Here is a 15123-nt window from a genome sequence, read left to right as displayed (position 1 = left end):
TTAATTTGACAGTTGCCATTTAACTTGACATAAATCACTCACAAGTGACTAAATTTGACAGCTGTCATTTTACTTGAATGAAACTGCATTTCTTGGATTTTTGCAATAGTTGCACCTGTAAGATAAAACGTCGTATATCACACGTGATCGAAATGCCATTATGAAACTCGTGAGAAGTGTCCCACTCGTGCGCAAGCGCACTCGACGGTCAAAATTCTCACTCTTGTATAATGATGCATTTCTATCACTTATAATATAATATACTATTTCCGTGGGAGACAAGTCGTGTCTTTTGTACAAACTGGAACAATTTAATTTTGAGGCGTTTCACCCGGCACCTCCACCATTTTACCACTTTATAAAAAATTTAGTGTCGTTAAATAAAAAAGATTGTTAAACAAGAGATACGAATATATTTATTTTTATATTGATACAAATAGTATACACCAAAACATCCAAACTAATCTACGAACTGTTCAAATTACCTTTAAATAAATTTGTACTTGATAAAATAACAGCTCTTACAAGGATTTAACAATAACTTGCAAAAATAATTTGCAAGAATATCCCAAACTTTATTCACTTTACAAAATGAGCTTACCAATATTCAGACTTTTAGTCAGTTAATTTGTAAATATGTATGTACATTAGTCGTTAATTTTTTCTTGTATCTAACCTTAATTAAAAAATTCATTGTCGTATAACTAAATCCTTAAGGTAATTTCACTGAAACTTGCATAAAAAAGCTCGGACTTTTTTAAGCGAAACAGAAAGGAAGAGATCATTATAATTAATTAACGATAAGTTCAACGTAAAAACTAGACTTTGTGATGCTTGTTAATTAAGGCAAGCGCTCTCTTTACGTTTATTTCTCTTTATTATCAAAAATATGATTTAACGAAAGCTGCACACAACTTATAAAAAAATTAGAAATTTAGCTTATCTAAGCAAAAGTAAAAAAAAACTAGCAGTATCAGTGTAAAACAGTTATATTTTCAGATTGTTCCTTTAAAAAACTACAAGCTATTATGGTGTAAAAAGCTAGGCACAGGTAATAGGCTGGGGGGTAAAAAACCACCTCGTACTATCAGTGCATCGAACTGTACCTCCAAAATGCACGATCACCGGTGTGAATCGAAAAAACAATTAGCTGGTTCTCAAGCGTAGGTACAAAAATACATACAATTCATAATTCGGACTCTGATAATGAAAAAAAGGTACTTCAATAATAGTCCACAAATAATTAAAACCCACCCGCTCGTCATTCGTAGCGTCCTTAACTTACTTGCACCCACTATCCACTGTGTACAACTTATAAAAAAATATAACATTTCGTAATAATTATCGTCGCGCGAAACGCGAGAGGGTGTCTGAATATTTTCGATTAATTATTTTTGGACTACCCTCACATTGATTGATTACATTCAAAAACATAACATCGAATTTTATCCGTCCTCTTTTTTGCGTCTTCTGGGGTAAAAAGGAGAAGAAAAACAATTAAAGGAAACAATTACATGATTTCAAAAATCACAAAACAATGAATTAGCGCCACTAATATTCCAAAAAATAATATAAATTTATCACAGACAATCTTGTATAAATTTTCCATCCATAAATCCGTTAAAACCTAGCTATTGTTTAAAAACAATCGAAAAAAAAAACAAAATTAAAAAGGCTTAAAATTAGAGTTTCAGTAGTTTGGAACTACACCGCATCTAGACTGAACCGAAACCGAGACCAACACCAGTTCCACGGGCCCAACACATTTAAAGCCAAACAGAACGATCAACATATATTGCACTTTTTTTAAATTACGTATCCGAATTGTTACATGTTCTTAAATGCGACATCAAAACAGCAAATATATATTTTCCATAATATATCGTACGGTCTGTGGTGGCCGAGGCTGCGCGAAATCGCTCCGATTTAAATTACGCGCCCCGACCGTTGTTCATCTTTTCGAAACCGCTTCCGCGTGTTTTTCTCTCCCGATAAAACGATTACAACAAAAACACTTCGACCTTATCTGGGTTATCTGCACGTGTACGTACGTACACATTCTGTGTGATAGCTGAAACAAACGATAATTTTTTATGGCCACATTACAAGACAGATTGAAGCGAATGACTTTTAAAAACAATTTTTACCATCCACACCGATAACGAACCTGGAAAGAAAGTCTCACTTTCGATCTAGATTCCGTGACGAGAATTGAACATTCGCATATTAACAGTACTGACAAGTTATTTTGTTTTGCTTCTTTAAAATGTAAATCTACTCGATGAGTAGACAAAAAAAAAAAAAAAAAAATCGCGAGACGGATGTCGCCCAACCTGCAGGCCACCAAAACGATGATTTATAGTAAAACATGTAAACTTGACCAACCGATTGATTAGCAGTAGCACCAACAAATTTGGGGTTCGTTCTTGAAAAATGTCACCATATAAAAATATACTCTACCCTAGCGGCCGTGGAGAATGGCATTTGGTACGATTCTTCCGTGAAACGATCAATTGTTGATGTTACCGTTGTAAGTCTGTTCGCCGATCAGGACGCCGTTCTCGTCCATGAGACCGTTCTCGTTCTCGACGATGCCGAACTCGTTGCCCGGCAGACTCCTGGCTATGCCGAATTCGTCCTCGGTCGACAAATGTCTTTCAATGTTATTGTCCTCGTTGGCTTCGTTCAGGTTCATGAAATATGTGAGGCTGTCGGCGCGCGCGGTCCCGTTGCTCCGGATCGGCTGGCCGTTGAGGAGGCAGTCGCCGTTGACGGTGTAGTTGAACGCCGACTCGGCGACCAAGAGCGGCGTCGACGGGTACGACCGCGAGCTCTGACTGTTGAAGTTCTTCACCGGCTGCGGCTTGTTCTGGTTGAACGAGAGGGGAGTGTTCGGGACAGATCTGGAGGGATTGTTGCATTTGATCTCGTAACAGCCGTTCACGTCTATGCTCTGGGAGCGGGCCAGGTGGCGGGAGCCCGGCGTGTACGCGATGTTGTCGCCGAAGTTGTTCGGGATCTCCAGGTTGCTGTCGACGATCAGGTTGAACCCGGGCAGGCACTGGCCGGTCGGGGCGATGTCCACGTTGTACATCTCCATGTTGGCGGCGTTCTCGCACGGGTGCTCGTCCAGGGCGTCGATGATGCGGTTCACCGTCACCGACTCCGAGATCGGGTCGAAGTCGTTGAAGTCGCCGGCGCTCTGGCCGGCGAGGGTCGGTATGAACGGAGCCTCGTCCGCGAAGTTCGACTTGATCATCTGGCTGAGCGGGACCGACTGCGACCTGTAAGTGAAATCGGTCAAGTTCTCGACGGGGTCGTGCTCGAGGATCTCGATCTCGCCCGAGACGTCCTGCTTTATGGAAGAATTGACGTAGTCGGGAGTGTACGCGACCTTGCTGTTCGAGTGGAGCAGCGTCTCCAGCACCGACTTGTTGTTGTACAGCATCGGACTGGCCGGCGCCGACATCGCCAGGTAGCTCTTATTATCGGCGGGAATGTCGACGCTCAGTTCCGGTTCGCGCTTTATTTTTTTCCGGACGCCGATCCCGGCGTTTTGGTGCGTGTTGTTTTTGGTGCGCGGTATCGGCGTGTTCCTGGGACTGACGAATGGACTCACGTTCGTGCTCGAACACTTGGACTGCCGCCCGTTGGGCGACTGCGGGCCGGGACTTATCGGGGTGAAACTGAAATTTTTGCGGCGAGTATTGGGACTTGGAGGGACCGCGTCTTCGGGGAGCGGCGTCTCGAAGCTGACCCGGCGGCGGGCGTTGCTGTGAGCGGTCGGGGCGGCGGTCTGGTTGGTCGGGGCCGGGGCCGGGTACATGTTCACGGTCTGGACCGCGATGGCGTCCACCAGGGGATTGGTCAGGGCAACAGCGGGGCCGCTCTCCACCAAGGAGAAGTTCTTGTTGTCGGAGATGCCGTTCTGCTCGAGGAGCTGGCGCAGCTGCGAGAGTTTCGTCGTGTTGTCTTGGTCCGTGGTCTCGATGTTGTTGCTGAAGTATTTTGACAGTTCTTCTTCGTGCTGACTGTTGTTTGTACCTGCACGGCATTCTCCATTTTAATTATGCCTTCTTCCTTTGACAATCCATTCATTTATAAACAACTGCTGTAGGCACGTCCAGTGGCGTAACAGTACTCCGTTCGCTTAAGGCTGTATACTAATAAAATCATGCGATTTTACTTCGCTTGCTCGGACCAAATAGAGATGGAACGATAAAAGGCAAAGAGCGCATGCAAAAGAGCGTCCATTTCAATGTACGTCCAGAACAACAAACTGAGCGAATGTAAATAATTCCTGTATCAACTTGAACTTTAATTAATTAATTAGTTCATTCATTTCTTTTTTCTATTTCTAGAATTTCCTGTGTTTTCGTTTTTCCAACTTTAAGAATTGTTCTACTTTTCTTTGAATTTCCTAAACAAAACCTTGCGATCTTCATTCACAATTTTTTAATAAGTCTCTTTTCTTGAATTTTCCGTTACAAGTGTGCAAGTTGTTAATTTTTATGACAGACATTTGTTCGAAATTAGTAGTTTTTGCCATTTATTTTCACTTTTGATAAAAACTAGAACGCGAGAAAAAAGATCAGTTTTTAATTCAATTTTTCCGACAAAAAAAAATTCAAATTCCAATCATAAAAAAATCTAGGAAGGTCGACTTTCAATCCGAATAACAACCACTTTGAGTAGGTATGAAAGAAACATTAATAAAATTTCGCCCACAATAAATGGTTCTTGATGACGCTTTTTTTGTTATTCGTCTGTCGGTTTGCTTGATAATTATATACTGTGAAGTAAATTTGTCCAAAATTTTAGGTAAATATTGTGTATATTATAAATGTTTTTTGCACAGAAAAAACGTGACAGCTGACATGAAAAAGCCTTGTGCTGTCTAAACTTGGCGCCGTTTTTTTATTCAGAGCTGGAATCATACATAAATCAAATTGATGTCGAACAAAAGTTTAAAGTAGCTAACATAATTGTTTTGAACGTGAATATTTCCACGATAAAATTGTCCAACTTTCGTAACTAGTAGGTAGGTAATTAATCTTATTTATTAGATTTCAGTTGGATCAAAGAATTCCAATCGATTGTTGTTAACATTTCAAACAATTAACTTCCGAAAAGTCATTTTCTTGCACATACACAATATATTGCTTGTTTATTTTTGGATGAAAACGAAAGTTCCAAATTGTAAACAAAGAAATATTTTTCCATTTGCGCAAGTTGTAAAATTTCGGAAACCAACACATTTATAAAAAAAAAAAAAAATTAACTGCGAATTTCAGAGCATGTTACGCCATTGAAATCTATTTCCTAGACGACTGACAACAGGAGACGCGTCGCTGATCACTGCATGGTGTGCACGTGACTACTACATTGCTTAAATGAACGGAGTATAGGAAATTAGTCTTCCGGGACAAAATTATTCAACATTCAACTAGACGTACGATACTCGGGCACCTTACGTGACACTTTATTACTACTGGCGGGTACCAACGTAACCTTATTCGTTGCAACTGACTCTAACAAAATGCAGCTGCCCCCTAGTTACGCTACTGGACATTTTATGGCAGCTTTCAAGAAATCTTTACTGATACGTCGGTATTTTGTCCACGGTCTCAACATTTTTGTTGAAATTTACGATTTAATTATTAATTTCTTCTCGAGCGACTCGGGTGCTATTCTGTGACTACCCAGCAAGTTACTTGACACAACAAAATTGCGAGATGAGCAAAACATACACGTTTTTCAATTATTCAATTGTATTTATGACACCACTTCTTCACGAAGAAGCAAGTTTCTCAAATATCGAATCATTTAGGAATAACGATGAAATGGCAATTTTGTATGACAATGTGCAAAACACTTTATTATCATTTACTCTTGACGAATTGCGATAACACACTCGAATCATAACGATCCTTTCGAACTTACAGAAAATTACCTGTTGATGTGAAGCACCTTTTTCTCTTGCACTTCCCTTTACTTCACATTTTCACTCTTGTTCTAAATTTCGATTCGCGTGTTACGCAACTTACTCCACACTTTATCCCAACAGTCCGTCTTTGTGGGTGAAATTGTTAAATTTAAAAGTGAGGAATTGTCTTCTGCGTTATAAATATTTGCCATCATTGTATTTTCACTTCTTTTTTTAATTTTAAACCTCAATTCTCTCACAGTGAACAAATCTTAACACAAAAGCCCTCGGCGATACAAATGTCACAGCAATGACGTATTTTGACATTTCAAAGAAAATCACCGCCTACTCGCCAAAAGTGTCAAATTAATATGTGGCTGGTTCGCAACATTTTATTTCGAAATTTAATCTTCTAATCGATCGTTATCAGTCTTTCAAGCAATTTCAGTAAGTAATTTGTACAGAATAGCACCAAACATGATTTTGGGTTTCGCCCGGTCCCGATGCCTACACTGAGCTACTCATAAATTTCGTGTTTTGTCGAGATTTCGCAACTTACCTAAATATTCGTCCATGGCGTCCTTGTCTACGTTGCTGATGCTCTCGAGCCTCTCCCTTGGCAGGGGAAAAACCGGAGTGTCACAATCATCATCACTGCTTTTTCTTTCCTTAAATCTATCTACGTTGTGTAGTACACCTTGAGATCTGATGTCCGCAGAGGTCTGCGGGTTGTACGATGCGTTATCACATGGTTGCGGTTTGGGTTGGATGGCTTTGTACTTTGCATTCTTGACTTGCTTCTTCGGGGACGATTGTGGCGACCGTTGCTGTTGTTGAGCCTTGATTCCTGACGCGAGGCGCGGTATCGCCACCTTGGCAGCTGTCCCGAGACCGTTTTGCTGTTGCGGCTGTTCACAGACGGGCTTTTGGAAACTTTTGAAGTCAGGTAACGCTGGTAGTTGAGTGAAATCTAACGATTTATCACAGATAGGTTTGCCCTGAGTGGGACTCGTGCTGGTGCTGCCGGTGCTTGTACTGGTGCTGCTCTCGCCCGCACCCGTCAACGTGGGGGAAGTTTCGGGACGAACCGACGCCGCCACCATCGACGTCTTCGGTTTCTTGCAGCTCGGCTTCGGATCGCACTTGGGAGACTGCCAACGTCCACAATAACCATTAGACACACCGTACCGAACAAAAACCCCAAAAAACATCAACGTCAAACAAAAAAATAGTTATTTTCTTCATTCAAACGACCAACAAGACTCACGTAATTAATACTTTCAAGGACAGAGCAACCTACCTGTATTTTCCTCTTTCTTTCTTTAACTTCATTGTTTTTCTGTTGTAGTTTTTTCTGCAATTGCAGTTGCATTTCCCTGTGCTTGGTTCCGCTTTTCCCACCACACAGCTCCCCTGAATATCAACGCTGATTTGAGAATGTTAAACGACAATCGCACGATTTACCTTTCAGTTGTGATTCTGTGGCGGAAGTCAACTGTTTGGCGGCGTCAGTCCCTACGCCGACCGAATGACTGACCACGAGAAACTGAGCTAGCGCTTGCAACGACGGAAATTGAACTTTAAAGTGAAATTCAGACCATTCCTTCACAATTAACCAAGCCGCCGCTGTTAAAGTGGACTGAGTACAAGGGGCCTCAGTGCTCTATAATGAATAAACGTAAACAAATAAATGTGCAAACATAAACAATGTGATTTAAGAGATAACATCAATGAAAGCTTAAAAGTGCTAGGTATCATGATTAATACTTTATTTTTGATTGATAAAAATAGAAGCCACTTACTAAAGGCTTATCAGCAAGATCCGGCAATTTTGGAGGCTTTAACTTGATACATCTCCTCAAACCTGAGTAACAATAGCGAGAATTACCCCGGGTACCCAAACGCCTAGCTCTTACTTTTGGATACACTTGTTTCATGACTTTACCAAAATCAGCTTGAGAAAGCGATTTTATCTGGTTTTGTGAACAATACACTCTACAATAACATTACTGTGACAACAATTTGAAAAACCTTTGACAAAAAAACTCACGTATATTCCTCGTAAACCTCTTGTTTTGGAAGGGATGTCTCTGCATCTTCTTCTAAATGAGTCTTGATCCATGATATGGTCCTATTGATTTCAGAACGACTGCCCAGTGGGTTCAATGGTTGTCGCAAAGGGTCCACAACATTGCTGATTTGAAACAGTTTCAAATACAGTAGATATTTTTCGGCGTTTGATAATTCCTTCATCTGATCCAAGATCAGCGATATTAGCTGTTTGGCTTTCTCACTGAAATATTCAATTTACAAAATTAACATCAAATTTGAAAAATCGGCAAACGTCCGGGAGGGCCTTAAGCTTTCGACATTTGGTCGAAAATCGGCGATGAGTTTGCGAGGCTGCGAAAATACATCAAATGGGGCACACTGACCTAATGGTGGGGCTGTCGTTTTCGTCCCGTTTGTCGTTGTCGTGCACCCCCTCACCGTTTTCGTCCTTTGCGGCGTTGTCGTTCGTCTCTCCATTGTTTAAACTATCTTGTGTAGTGTCGGACCCGGCCACAGATTGTTGGTATTTAGCGGGCCATTGTTGATTTTCCATCATCACCAGTGATTTTTTGGGGTATTTCAGTTGGTTTCGGTGTGAACCGCACAATTTTTTGACACTTTACCAGCCAATACGGGCTGACAAGACCGGAACATTTTATTGTCAACTCAAATCAGCTGGTCTCCAATGGACGACAATCCTTTCCTTCTCCTAAACGTTTTTTATCCATTTGCTACTGTGACGTAAGAGCACACATATGTGGACCCGCACCAACACAACGAAAAATAACCAACGCGAAACAACTACAAAATTGCGAACGTACACTGATCGACGAACCTCCCCAACTTTCGAACAACTCAAATGATGATGCTTTATTCTCAAATACTTCAACAATATATTTTATTTAAACAAAACGTATATCGATCACACGCCATGATGTTGGTACTACTGCTATCGGGACGATGCAACTACTTTGGAACAAAATTTTTATCTACTGGCAAATTTTACCAAACTACTGCCGCTTCAGTCACAGAAGTAAAAAACAAGTTTGTTTATTATATAAATCGGTGAGTTGCAAAAATACGACAGAATAAGTAAAATTCGAAGTAAAAATTTTCGAGGACCGGCAACGTTCGTCAATGTCAAGAATGCACCAAGGGCAAGGCGGTAAATTTAAATCGGAGTCGAAACCGGTGCCAGAAGACAGATTTTATCAAAACGTTCGTATTTTATATGTAGTTATACACGTGTGCATTGATATTTGACTAAAATAATCTTTCCGTATGTTTAATGAAATAATTTTCACTATATTATAATTAGTGATTCCAATGTTGCCTTTGCCTCAACTGGAGTACTTTGATTAATGTAATTACAATAAGATGAATGGAATGTTTAATTATGTAGGTTTATTTTACCGTGCGTGTCCCGTTTCTGAGAGTGATAATTTGAATTGAACGATTAATTTATCAATTTGAATCTTGAGCGGTTGTCACGTGAGCTGTCAAAATTCCTAACCTCACTTTTCTTGCGAAACTGGCATTCGATTGAATTAAATTTATTGTAAAAGATAAAATAAGTAATTATGTTGGCTCCTTCGAGCGGGATCGGAAAATTTGCCGTAAGGTCACCGAAAGTAATAAGGTTTGTGCGACAAGGATGTACAAATCGACCTTTCTTTCACATTGTTGTTGCAGAGGTATTTACTTTAAATTATCGTTGACGGTCCGATAATATTAACCAAAAACCTATTTTTAGCGGTGGAGGGAACAGTTTCAACCTGTTATAGAACAGCTAGGGTCTTATGATCCTTTGCCAAATGAAAATAATGAAAAGCTGGTATCTCTTAATTTAGAACGGATTAGGTACTGGATTGGAAATGGAGCAGAATGTTCTACCCCAGTAGCGGAGCTTTTGGGTCAGTTTTTAATTGATTCCAGGTGCATCATGATTTGTTGAATGCTTTTACAGGCTTATCAGGACTTTTACCTATTCATCCAAGAACTTTCATTCAAGCTTGGAGAAACAGGAGAGCTGCTTCAGAAGCTACAAATAAAGATGAGAATGTTGAATCTACTAGTACCAACTGAGTTGTTACATAATTTTAGTTTTTTTAAGCAATGAAATGATTTTTAAATCTTTACCATTATTTTATTTATAGTTGCTAAACAGACAAAGGACAATTATTTAAAGCACAGCAAATTTGAACTTTGTGACAAATCTGTGCGTTACATGAGATCTTGAAAGTCATTGTGAAATACAAAAATAGTGTATAACATTTATTGGAAATTTATAACGCAAACACCACCCCAAAAAGGCACTAACATAATTTGATTAAAATGTAATACTATATAATCTCAAAACGAAACATAAAAACAATCCTGAAAGTTACTTTGAAAAATGAGTAAAACATTTGAGATATATGTTGCTCAAGCATGAGATGTATACCTCACTATGACCTCAGTTTATTCTGATTTCTCCAAGAGCTTATGAGCTGAAATAGTTAAATATTAAAAATGTACATTGATTTATGAAATTAATGTCAAGTCATTTACCTGAATTCTTAGCTTTAGCAAGCATTTCATCCACATTGTTGTGATGTTTCAAAAAGTATGGACGCACCAATCTTCTATACAGAATCAAAGAACCATTCAGTTCAGTGGGAATCATTAACCATATCAAGAAAATGCACTGAAATCAGGCTGTTAGAAATGACTCACTTTTATTATGTTGTTTTACCTTTATGAGCCAATAAAGTGGGAACCAACCAACAATGATATCAGAGAAAAATTCGAGGATTGAGAAAATTGCAAAAACTACCCAATAAGTCAGCCATTTGGTGTCATCATCCTTCTGTTTGCTCTCTATGGCCTGAGTTGAGACATAAGCAGGATACACAAACCCAACAGTATTGCAGACAAGCTCTGCAGCATATCCAAAAACGAGCCACAATCCAACGACAGCGATAGAACCTAAGTCCGCAAAGTTTTTTTAAAATATTCATTCATCATCCTGATGTGGACCTTAACCCCTTACCTATGAAAATGTACAGTCTATCCACGCCGGTTTTCGCTTCCACCGTTGCCAAGACCGAAGACCATGGCTTCGACGCGTCGTGAAGAGATTTGTTGAGTTCGTCTTTGATTTCTGCAACTCTTCCTGCCATTTCTGTTAATTTTCGGTGACAACACAAAAACAAAGGCCGTTGCGGAGCTTCAAGGCCGAATTTAATTTTAGAGGTTATCGGGTACAAGCGGCCAACTGACGGTTCACTAACAGAAGTATTATCACCAAACGAATAAACCGCGCTTTAATCGCTCGTAGCAGACCTCCAAGTCATGTAAATAACAAACATTACTGTCTTATCGCTTTAGTGATAAAAATTATCGAGAAAGGCGACGGTAAATTTTAATTTTATAGATTTTTCGACGATTCGGCGCGGACAGTTCTAAAGCAAAATTCCCCAAGGAGCCGAGATCATCGAAAATATCCAGTCGCCATTTTTCACTTATTACCTAATTCTGTCAATCTACAAGCAACACGAAAATTCGGTAAAAACTTGAACGATTCAGATCCACTCGGTTAATTAATACGACTTGTTTTGTAGAGATGCTTTCTGCGAGTACGTTGCTTAAGGCCGCGCCACAGATGAAGGTGGCCGCGAGGCAGATGACCGTGATTTCGGGGCCCCCAAGAGTCCGTATTTCCTTCGCAGAAAAAGTTGCCCACGGACTTTTGATCACTGGAAGCATGATGGCCATCCCTGCGTGGGTTCTTGTCAACATCAAGCATTACAAAGCTCGTGATTAAATCACATAGAAATTCCTAGTGTTCTTGTAATTTATGTTTATATGTTAAATAAATTAGTTAAACAATTGCAAGTGTCATGAATGAAACGAATTCGAAATTTGTTACTTTTTATTTTTAATATTTTTACACTTAGTAGTTTATAGAAAGGGACAAAAATTCCTTAATCTGTACATTGAAGACAAACTGATCGAGGACACCTGACTAGTTAACGATTACGTAAATATCATTTCAATCATGGGTAAATGCATCATTTAATCTACAATTTACACAAAAAAGTCGTACATTGGCACAGTCAAAAATTTGAAACTCTCGCTTCCAAGTCCTGAAACAAAACAATTTAGGGAAGGCACATACATAACACTAAAACAAAGACCAAGCTACCTAACATTATACAAAGTGTGTGGACCCCTTTTAATTATTTCTATAAACGAATTTTGGTGCATCAGATTTTGAATTATTACACGATTGTTTGTTACAAAACGCAATCTAACCGTACACAAAACTTTATACCTAAATTATTCGTCCAGGTGGTACAGAAAACCATCGCAGCCCCGCAAGATCGTTTCTTGCACCGCCCCACGACCCTAAAAGTAACGATAACATGGAGAAGGTATCACATTATATAACATCAAATGATTCGAACTTAACGGAGATAACCAACTGCGTTTAGTTAACTTTGGTCTTGCGTAGAGACGCTTTGTTGAATTTACAGATAGCCCCCAACAAAGCCGATCGATCTTTATCGATCTCAGGAAGAGCCAACGCCGAACCTCCCCCGTTGCCGTTGGCCATCAAAGGTGGCGCTGGTGGCGGAGGCGGCGGCGGTGGAGGCGACGGAACGGTGGAACCTGCAATTAAAACAAGCTTTCTCGTAACTGCGATCACGTCGCTGGAAGCGGTGAATACAGAAATAATGAAACAGTGCCGTACGAGAAACATGGGCATGCCACATTGAGAATTTAATGAGAATTGTGGTACCATATTATGGGTTCCTTAAAAGCTTCTCAGGCCTAAGACAGAGCAACGAAATAATGATAGACACTTAATCGCAAGGCAAACCACCGGAAGGAAATGATTTGCATTCTCGTTGCAAATCGATTTTTGAAAGACGGATTCCTTCCAGTGTTTTTAAACATCAATTATTTCAAAAAACCAAAATATAACCTCAAAACGTTTCGAGTTTCGTACCTGACATGGAAGGTGGCGTTGCTGTTCCCAATGACGTCGCTGCACTGCTGTTCACACTGTCAGGTCTGTCACCGTTGACTTTTTCATCTTTTTCGGATTTACTCTTTTGCCTCAACTGTTCTCTGGCCAGTTGACGTTGTTCGTGCCTCTAAACCTCAATCTTTACAACAAGAAAAACTCAATCACGACGTTCTCACCATTTTGTGTCGTTGCTTCTTCTTTTCTTCCTCTGAACTCATCATTTCTTGTACTTTGACCAATCGCTTCTGACTCCTCACCATTTTCTGTTCTTCTCTCAGTCTTTCTTCCACCTGAAGGGCGGCCGACTTCAGGTGTTCCTTTGTCGCATTTGGTATTTTCAAGTGCGCTTTGTCATCGGGCAGCAAGTGCAACACAACCGATGAAAAAAATTGATGATTCAGCAGAGATTCTATCGTCGGCAGTCCGGACTTGCAAGCTTCGGACGATAAAATTGAGTCGAGGACCGATTCTGCAATTATCACGTGTTAATTCACCGCGAAAGAATAATCAAACCGTCTCACTTAAAAGGGGGGGACAACTGGGGATGTTGTCGGCGACGCTCTCGTGGAGCGGCGCCCCGAAAGTCATCTCGTAGAGGGTGTGGCCGAAACAGTACACGTCGACGGCTTGCAAATTGTTTATTTTTCGGTGTTGCATAAAGTAAGGACGGTAAAACGAGGGAACCCCCAAGACGCCGTTCTCTATGTCTAACAGTTTCACTCTATCGTTCTCTATAATCACATTGCCAGTATGTAGATGCCCTATGACATTAAAATTAGTTCAAGTTGATCGAAACCGTGGAGAAATACCGTAAGGGAGCCCCTTGTCCATCAAAAACTTGAGGGCCTCCAAGATCTGCCGGCCGTAAAGCGCCACTTGGCTGACTTCCAGCGGCTTGTGTCCTTTAGGATTGCCGTATTTTTTGAGAAAGGACTGCCTCGGCTTGGCGCCGCAGATCAAATCCCTCAAAGACCCGTCTTTGTGATTGGATCTGACCACAAGGCCCCCGATATCGGTACATAGGCACAATTCAATGGAATGTATGAATGGGTGTTGAATCTGATTCAAACTCTTAAACAACGCGTGCATGTCTTTGTCGTCGAGGTACTTGTCGGGGCCGTAGTCGGTCCACCCCCCCATCAACTCGTCCTTTGGTAAGGACTTGCACCGTATCTGGTAGTAATGTTTCCTGAGCCTCCACCCCATCTCCTCGAGCGGCCCCACGACCTCCCAGCCGACCTCCCCGCGCAACGCCAGCGAGACGTGCTGCAAGGCCAACTCGCCAAACGGTTGGCAATAATTGGCCGGATCGACGAAAGAGCGCGCTGGAAGAGAGGAGACTAAAATTGGATTCATCAGGACGCTGTTTAAATATTTCTGCAACAGTTTTGTATTTAGCGGTGGGTTTGCGGCGTTGTCACTGCACCAACTTGTAGTCCTTGTTGGCGTTCTGTGATGAATTCTGGGTCCATGTTTCCGATGAGCTTCTTAGGGGGCAACTGGAGGGAAATTCCCGACGTTTGCAGATAGTTGTGCAACTTGTAAAAGTCATTGTATCGCTTGTACACTCGCCACGTCTTATCCGAAAACGGTCCCCTCTGCACTTTTATCACAAACTCCTGAAAAATGACGCCTTAACGCGGGACGCAAGGACTCCGACTTCTTACAGTGTGTCCATTGACGTTCCTCCAGTTTTCGATAACACAACTCAACGGCTCGGTGTCGTCTAGTATAACCTTCTTAACGGGCTGACGCTCAAATATAGCCATTGAAATGGGTACATTTGCTCACTTTCTCGTTTCAAATCCATTAGATTTTAGATCTTAAGCCGATTACGCCTCCTTAAACGTCAAACATCTTCCTGCGTTGACAATACAAATGTCACCCGATCTGCGCTATTGCCAAAATTACGCGAAAATTCGCACATTGCACCGACCGCTTCCCCCTTCAAAAATAAATAAAATAAACTCGCTCAAGCATTTCCGGACATCTCTCACACAGAAAAAAATACAGAAACTTACCCACCGCAAAGTTTTCCCGTAAAGGAAATAATTAAATTCTCTTCGCAACGTGCCTCACAATCTGGCACCAGCGCAAACACGCATCTTGTTTTTTGACATTTGACAGGCAA

The 15123-nt window shown here is 40.9% G+C and overlaps 4 protein-coding genes across 5 annotated transcripts; 1 reads left to right on the top strand and 3 right to left on the bottom strand.

The window, feature by feature from the left end:
- Positions 1-973: 973 nt before the first annotated feature.
- On the bottom strand, positions 974-8881 carry LOC138123346 (uncharacterized). Of its 2 annotated transcripts, XM_069038010.1 has the most exons (7): positions 8362-8881; positions 7977-8219; positions 7729-7921; positions 7391-7589; positions 7227-7339; positions 6486-7077; positions 974-4044 (listed from the first exon to the last, which is right to left on the bottom strand). In XM_069038010.1, exons 1-7 carry the CDS (start codon positions 8532-8534, stop codon positions 2510-2512), a joined length of 3048 nt encoding a protein of 1015 aa, XP_068894111.1. In that variant the 5' UTR covers positions 8535-8881; the 3' UTR covers positions 974-2509. The 2 variants fall into 2 exon arrangements, with proteins under 2 accessions (XP_068894111.1, XP_068894112.1); XM_069038011.1 differs by lacking the exons at positions 7729-7921; positions 8362-8881 and having other exon boundaries at positions 7977-8195.
- A 150-nt stretch (positions 8882-9031) lies between these two features.
- On the top strand, positions 9032-10114 carry mRpS16 (mitochondrial ribosomal protein S16). Its single transcript, XM_069038029.1, has 3 exons — positions 9032-9672; positions 9732-9891; positions 9945-10114. Exons 1-3 carry the CDS (start codon positions 9559-9561, stop codon positions 10061-10063), a joined length of 393 nt encoding a protein of 130 aa, XP_068894130.1. The 5' UTR covers positions 9032-9558; the 3' UTR covers positions 10064-10114.
- Positions 10115-10239: 125 nt separating this feature from the next.
- ReepB (Receptor expression enhancing protein B) lies at positions 10240-11479 on the bottom strand. Its single transcript, XM_069038028.1, has 4 exons — positions 11010-11479; positions 10713-10945; positions 10529-10664; positions 10240-10467 (listed from the first exon to the last, which is right to left on the bottom strand). The coding sequence occupies exons 1-4, from the start codon at positions 11137-11139 to the stop codon at positions 10439-10441; spliced, it is 528 nt and encodes a 175-aa protein (XP_068894129.1). The 5' UTR covers positions 11140-11479; the 3' UTR covers positions 10240-10438.
- Positions 11480-11877: 398 nt separating this feature from the next.
- On the bottom strand, positions 11878-14916 carry LOC138123352 (PX domain-containing protein kinase-like protein). Its single transcript, XM_069038016.1, has 7 exons — positions 14660-14916; positions 14423-14611; positions 13802-14369; positions 13514-13753; positions 13169-13461; positions 12972-13119; positions 11878-12631 (listed from the first exon to the last, which is right to left on the bottom strand). The coding sequence occupies exons 1-7, from the start codon at positions 14759-14761 to the stop codon at positions 12450-12452; spliced, it is 1722 nt and encodes a 573-aa protein (XP_068894117.1). The 5' UTR covers positions 14762-14916; the 3' UTR covers positions 11878-12449.
- Positions 14917-15123: the final 207 nt, after the last annotated feature.

Source organism: Tenebrio molitor, chromosome 2 (genome assembly GCF_963966145.1).
Source record: "Tenebrio molitor chromosome 2, icTenMoli1.1, whole genome shotgun sequence".
Classification (NCBI taxonomy): domain Eukaryota; kingdom Metazoa; phylum Arthropoda; class Insecta; order Coleoptera; family Tenebrionidae; genus Tenebrio; species Tenebrio molitor.
This window is presented reverse-complemented; position numbering and strand designations above follow the sequence as displayed.

Bases quoted from the DNA above. Each gene is read 5' to 3' on its own strand.
- LOC138123346 (XM_069038010.1), bottom strand. From the start codon at position 8,534: ATGATGGAAAATCAACAATGGCCCGCTAAATACCAACAATCTGTGGCC. The intron at 7,922-7,976 runs GTGAGTTTTTTT...ATGTTATTGTAG, and splicing joins GAGGTTTACGAGGAATATAC to AGTGTATTGTTCACAAAACC. The intron at 7,590-7,728 runs GTAAGTGGCTTC...TATTCATTATAG, and splicing joins ATCTTGCTGATAAGCCTTTA to AGCACTGAGGCCCCTTGTAC.
- mRpS16 (XM_069038029.1), top strand. From the start codon at position 9,559: ATGTTGGCTCCTTCGAGCGGGATCGGAAAATTTGCCGTAAGGTCACCG. The intron at 9,673-9,731 runs GTATTTACTTTA...ACCTATTTTTAG, and splicing joins TTCACATTGTTGTTGCAGAG to CGGTGGAGGGAACAGTTTCA. The intron at 9,892-9,944 runs GTCAGTTTTTAA...ATGCTTTTACAG, and splicing joins CCCAGTAGCGGAGCTTTTGG to GCTTATCAGGACTTTTACCT.
- ReepB (XM_069038028.1), bottom strand. From the start codon at position 11,139: ATGGCAGGAAGAGTTGCAGAAATCAAAGACGAACTCAACAAATCTCTT. The intron at 10,946-11,009 runs GTAAGGGGTTAA...TTGCGGACTTAG, and splicing joins TAGACTGTACATTTTCATAG to GTTCTATCGCTGTCGTTGGA. The intron at 10,468-10,528 runs GTAAATGACTTG...TAACTATTTCAG, and splicing joins TGCTAAAGCTAAGAATTCAG to CTCATAAGCTCTTGGAGAAA.
- LOC138123352 (XM_069038016.1), bottom strand. From the start codon at position 14,761: ATGGCTATATTTGAGCGTCAGCCCGTTAAGAAGGTTATACTAGACGAC. The intron at 14,612-14,659 runs GTAAGAAGTCGG...GTCATTTTTCAG, and splicing joins GGAACGTCAATGGACACACT to GAGTTTGTGATAAAAGTGCA. The intron at 13,462-13,513 runs GTGAGACGGTTT...TGATAATTGCAG, and splicing joins CAGTTGTCCCCCCCTTTTAA to AATCGGTCCTCGACTCAATT.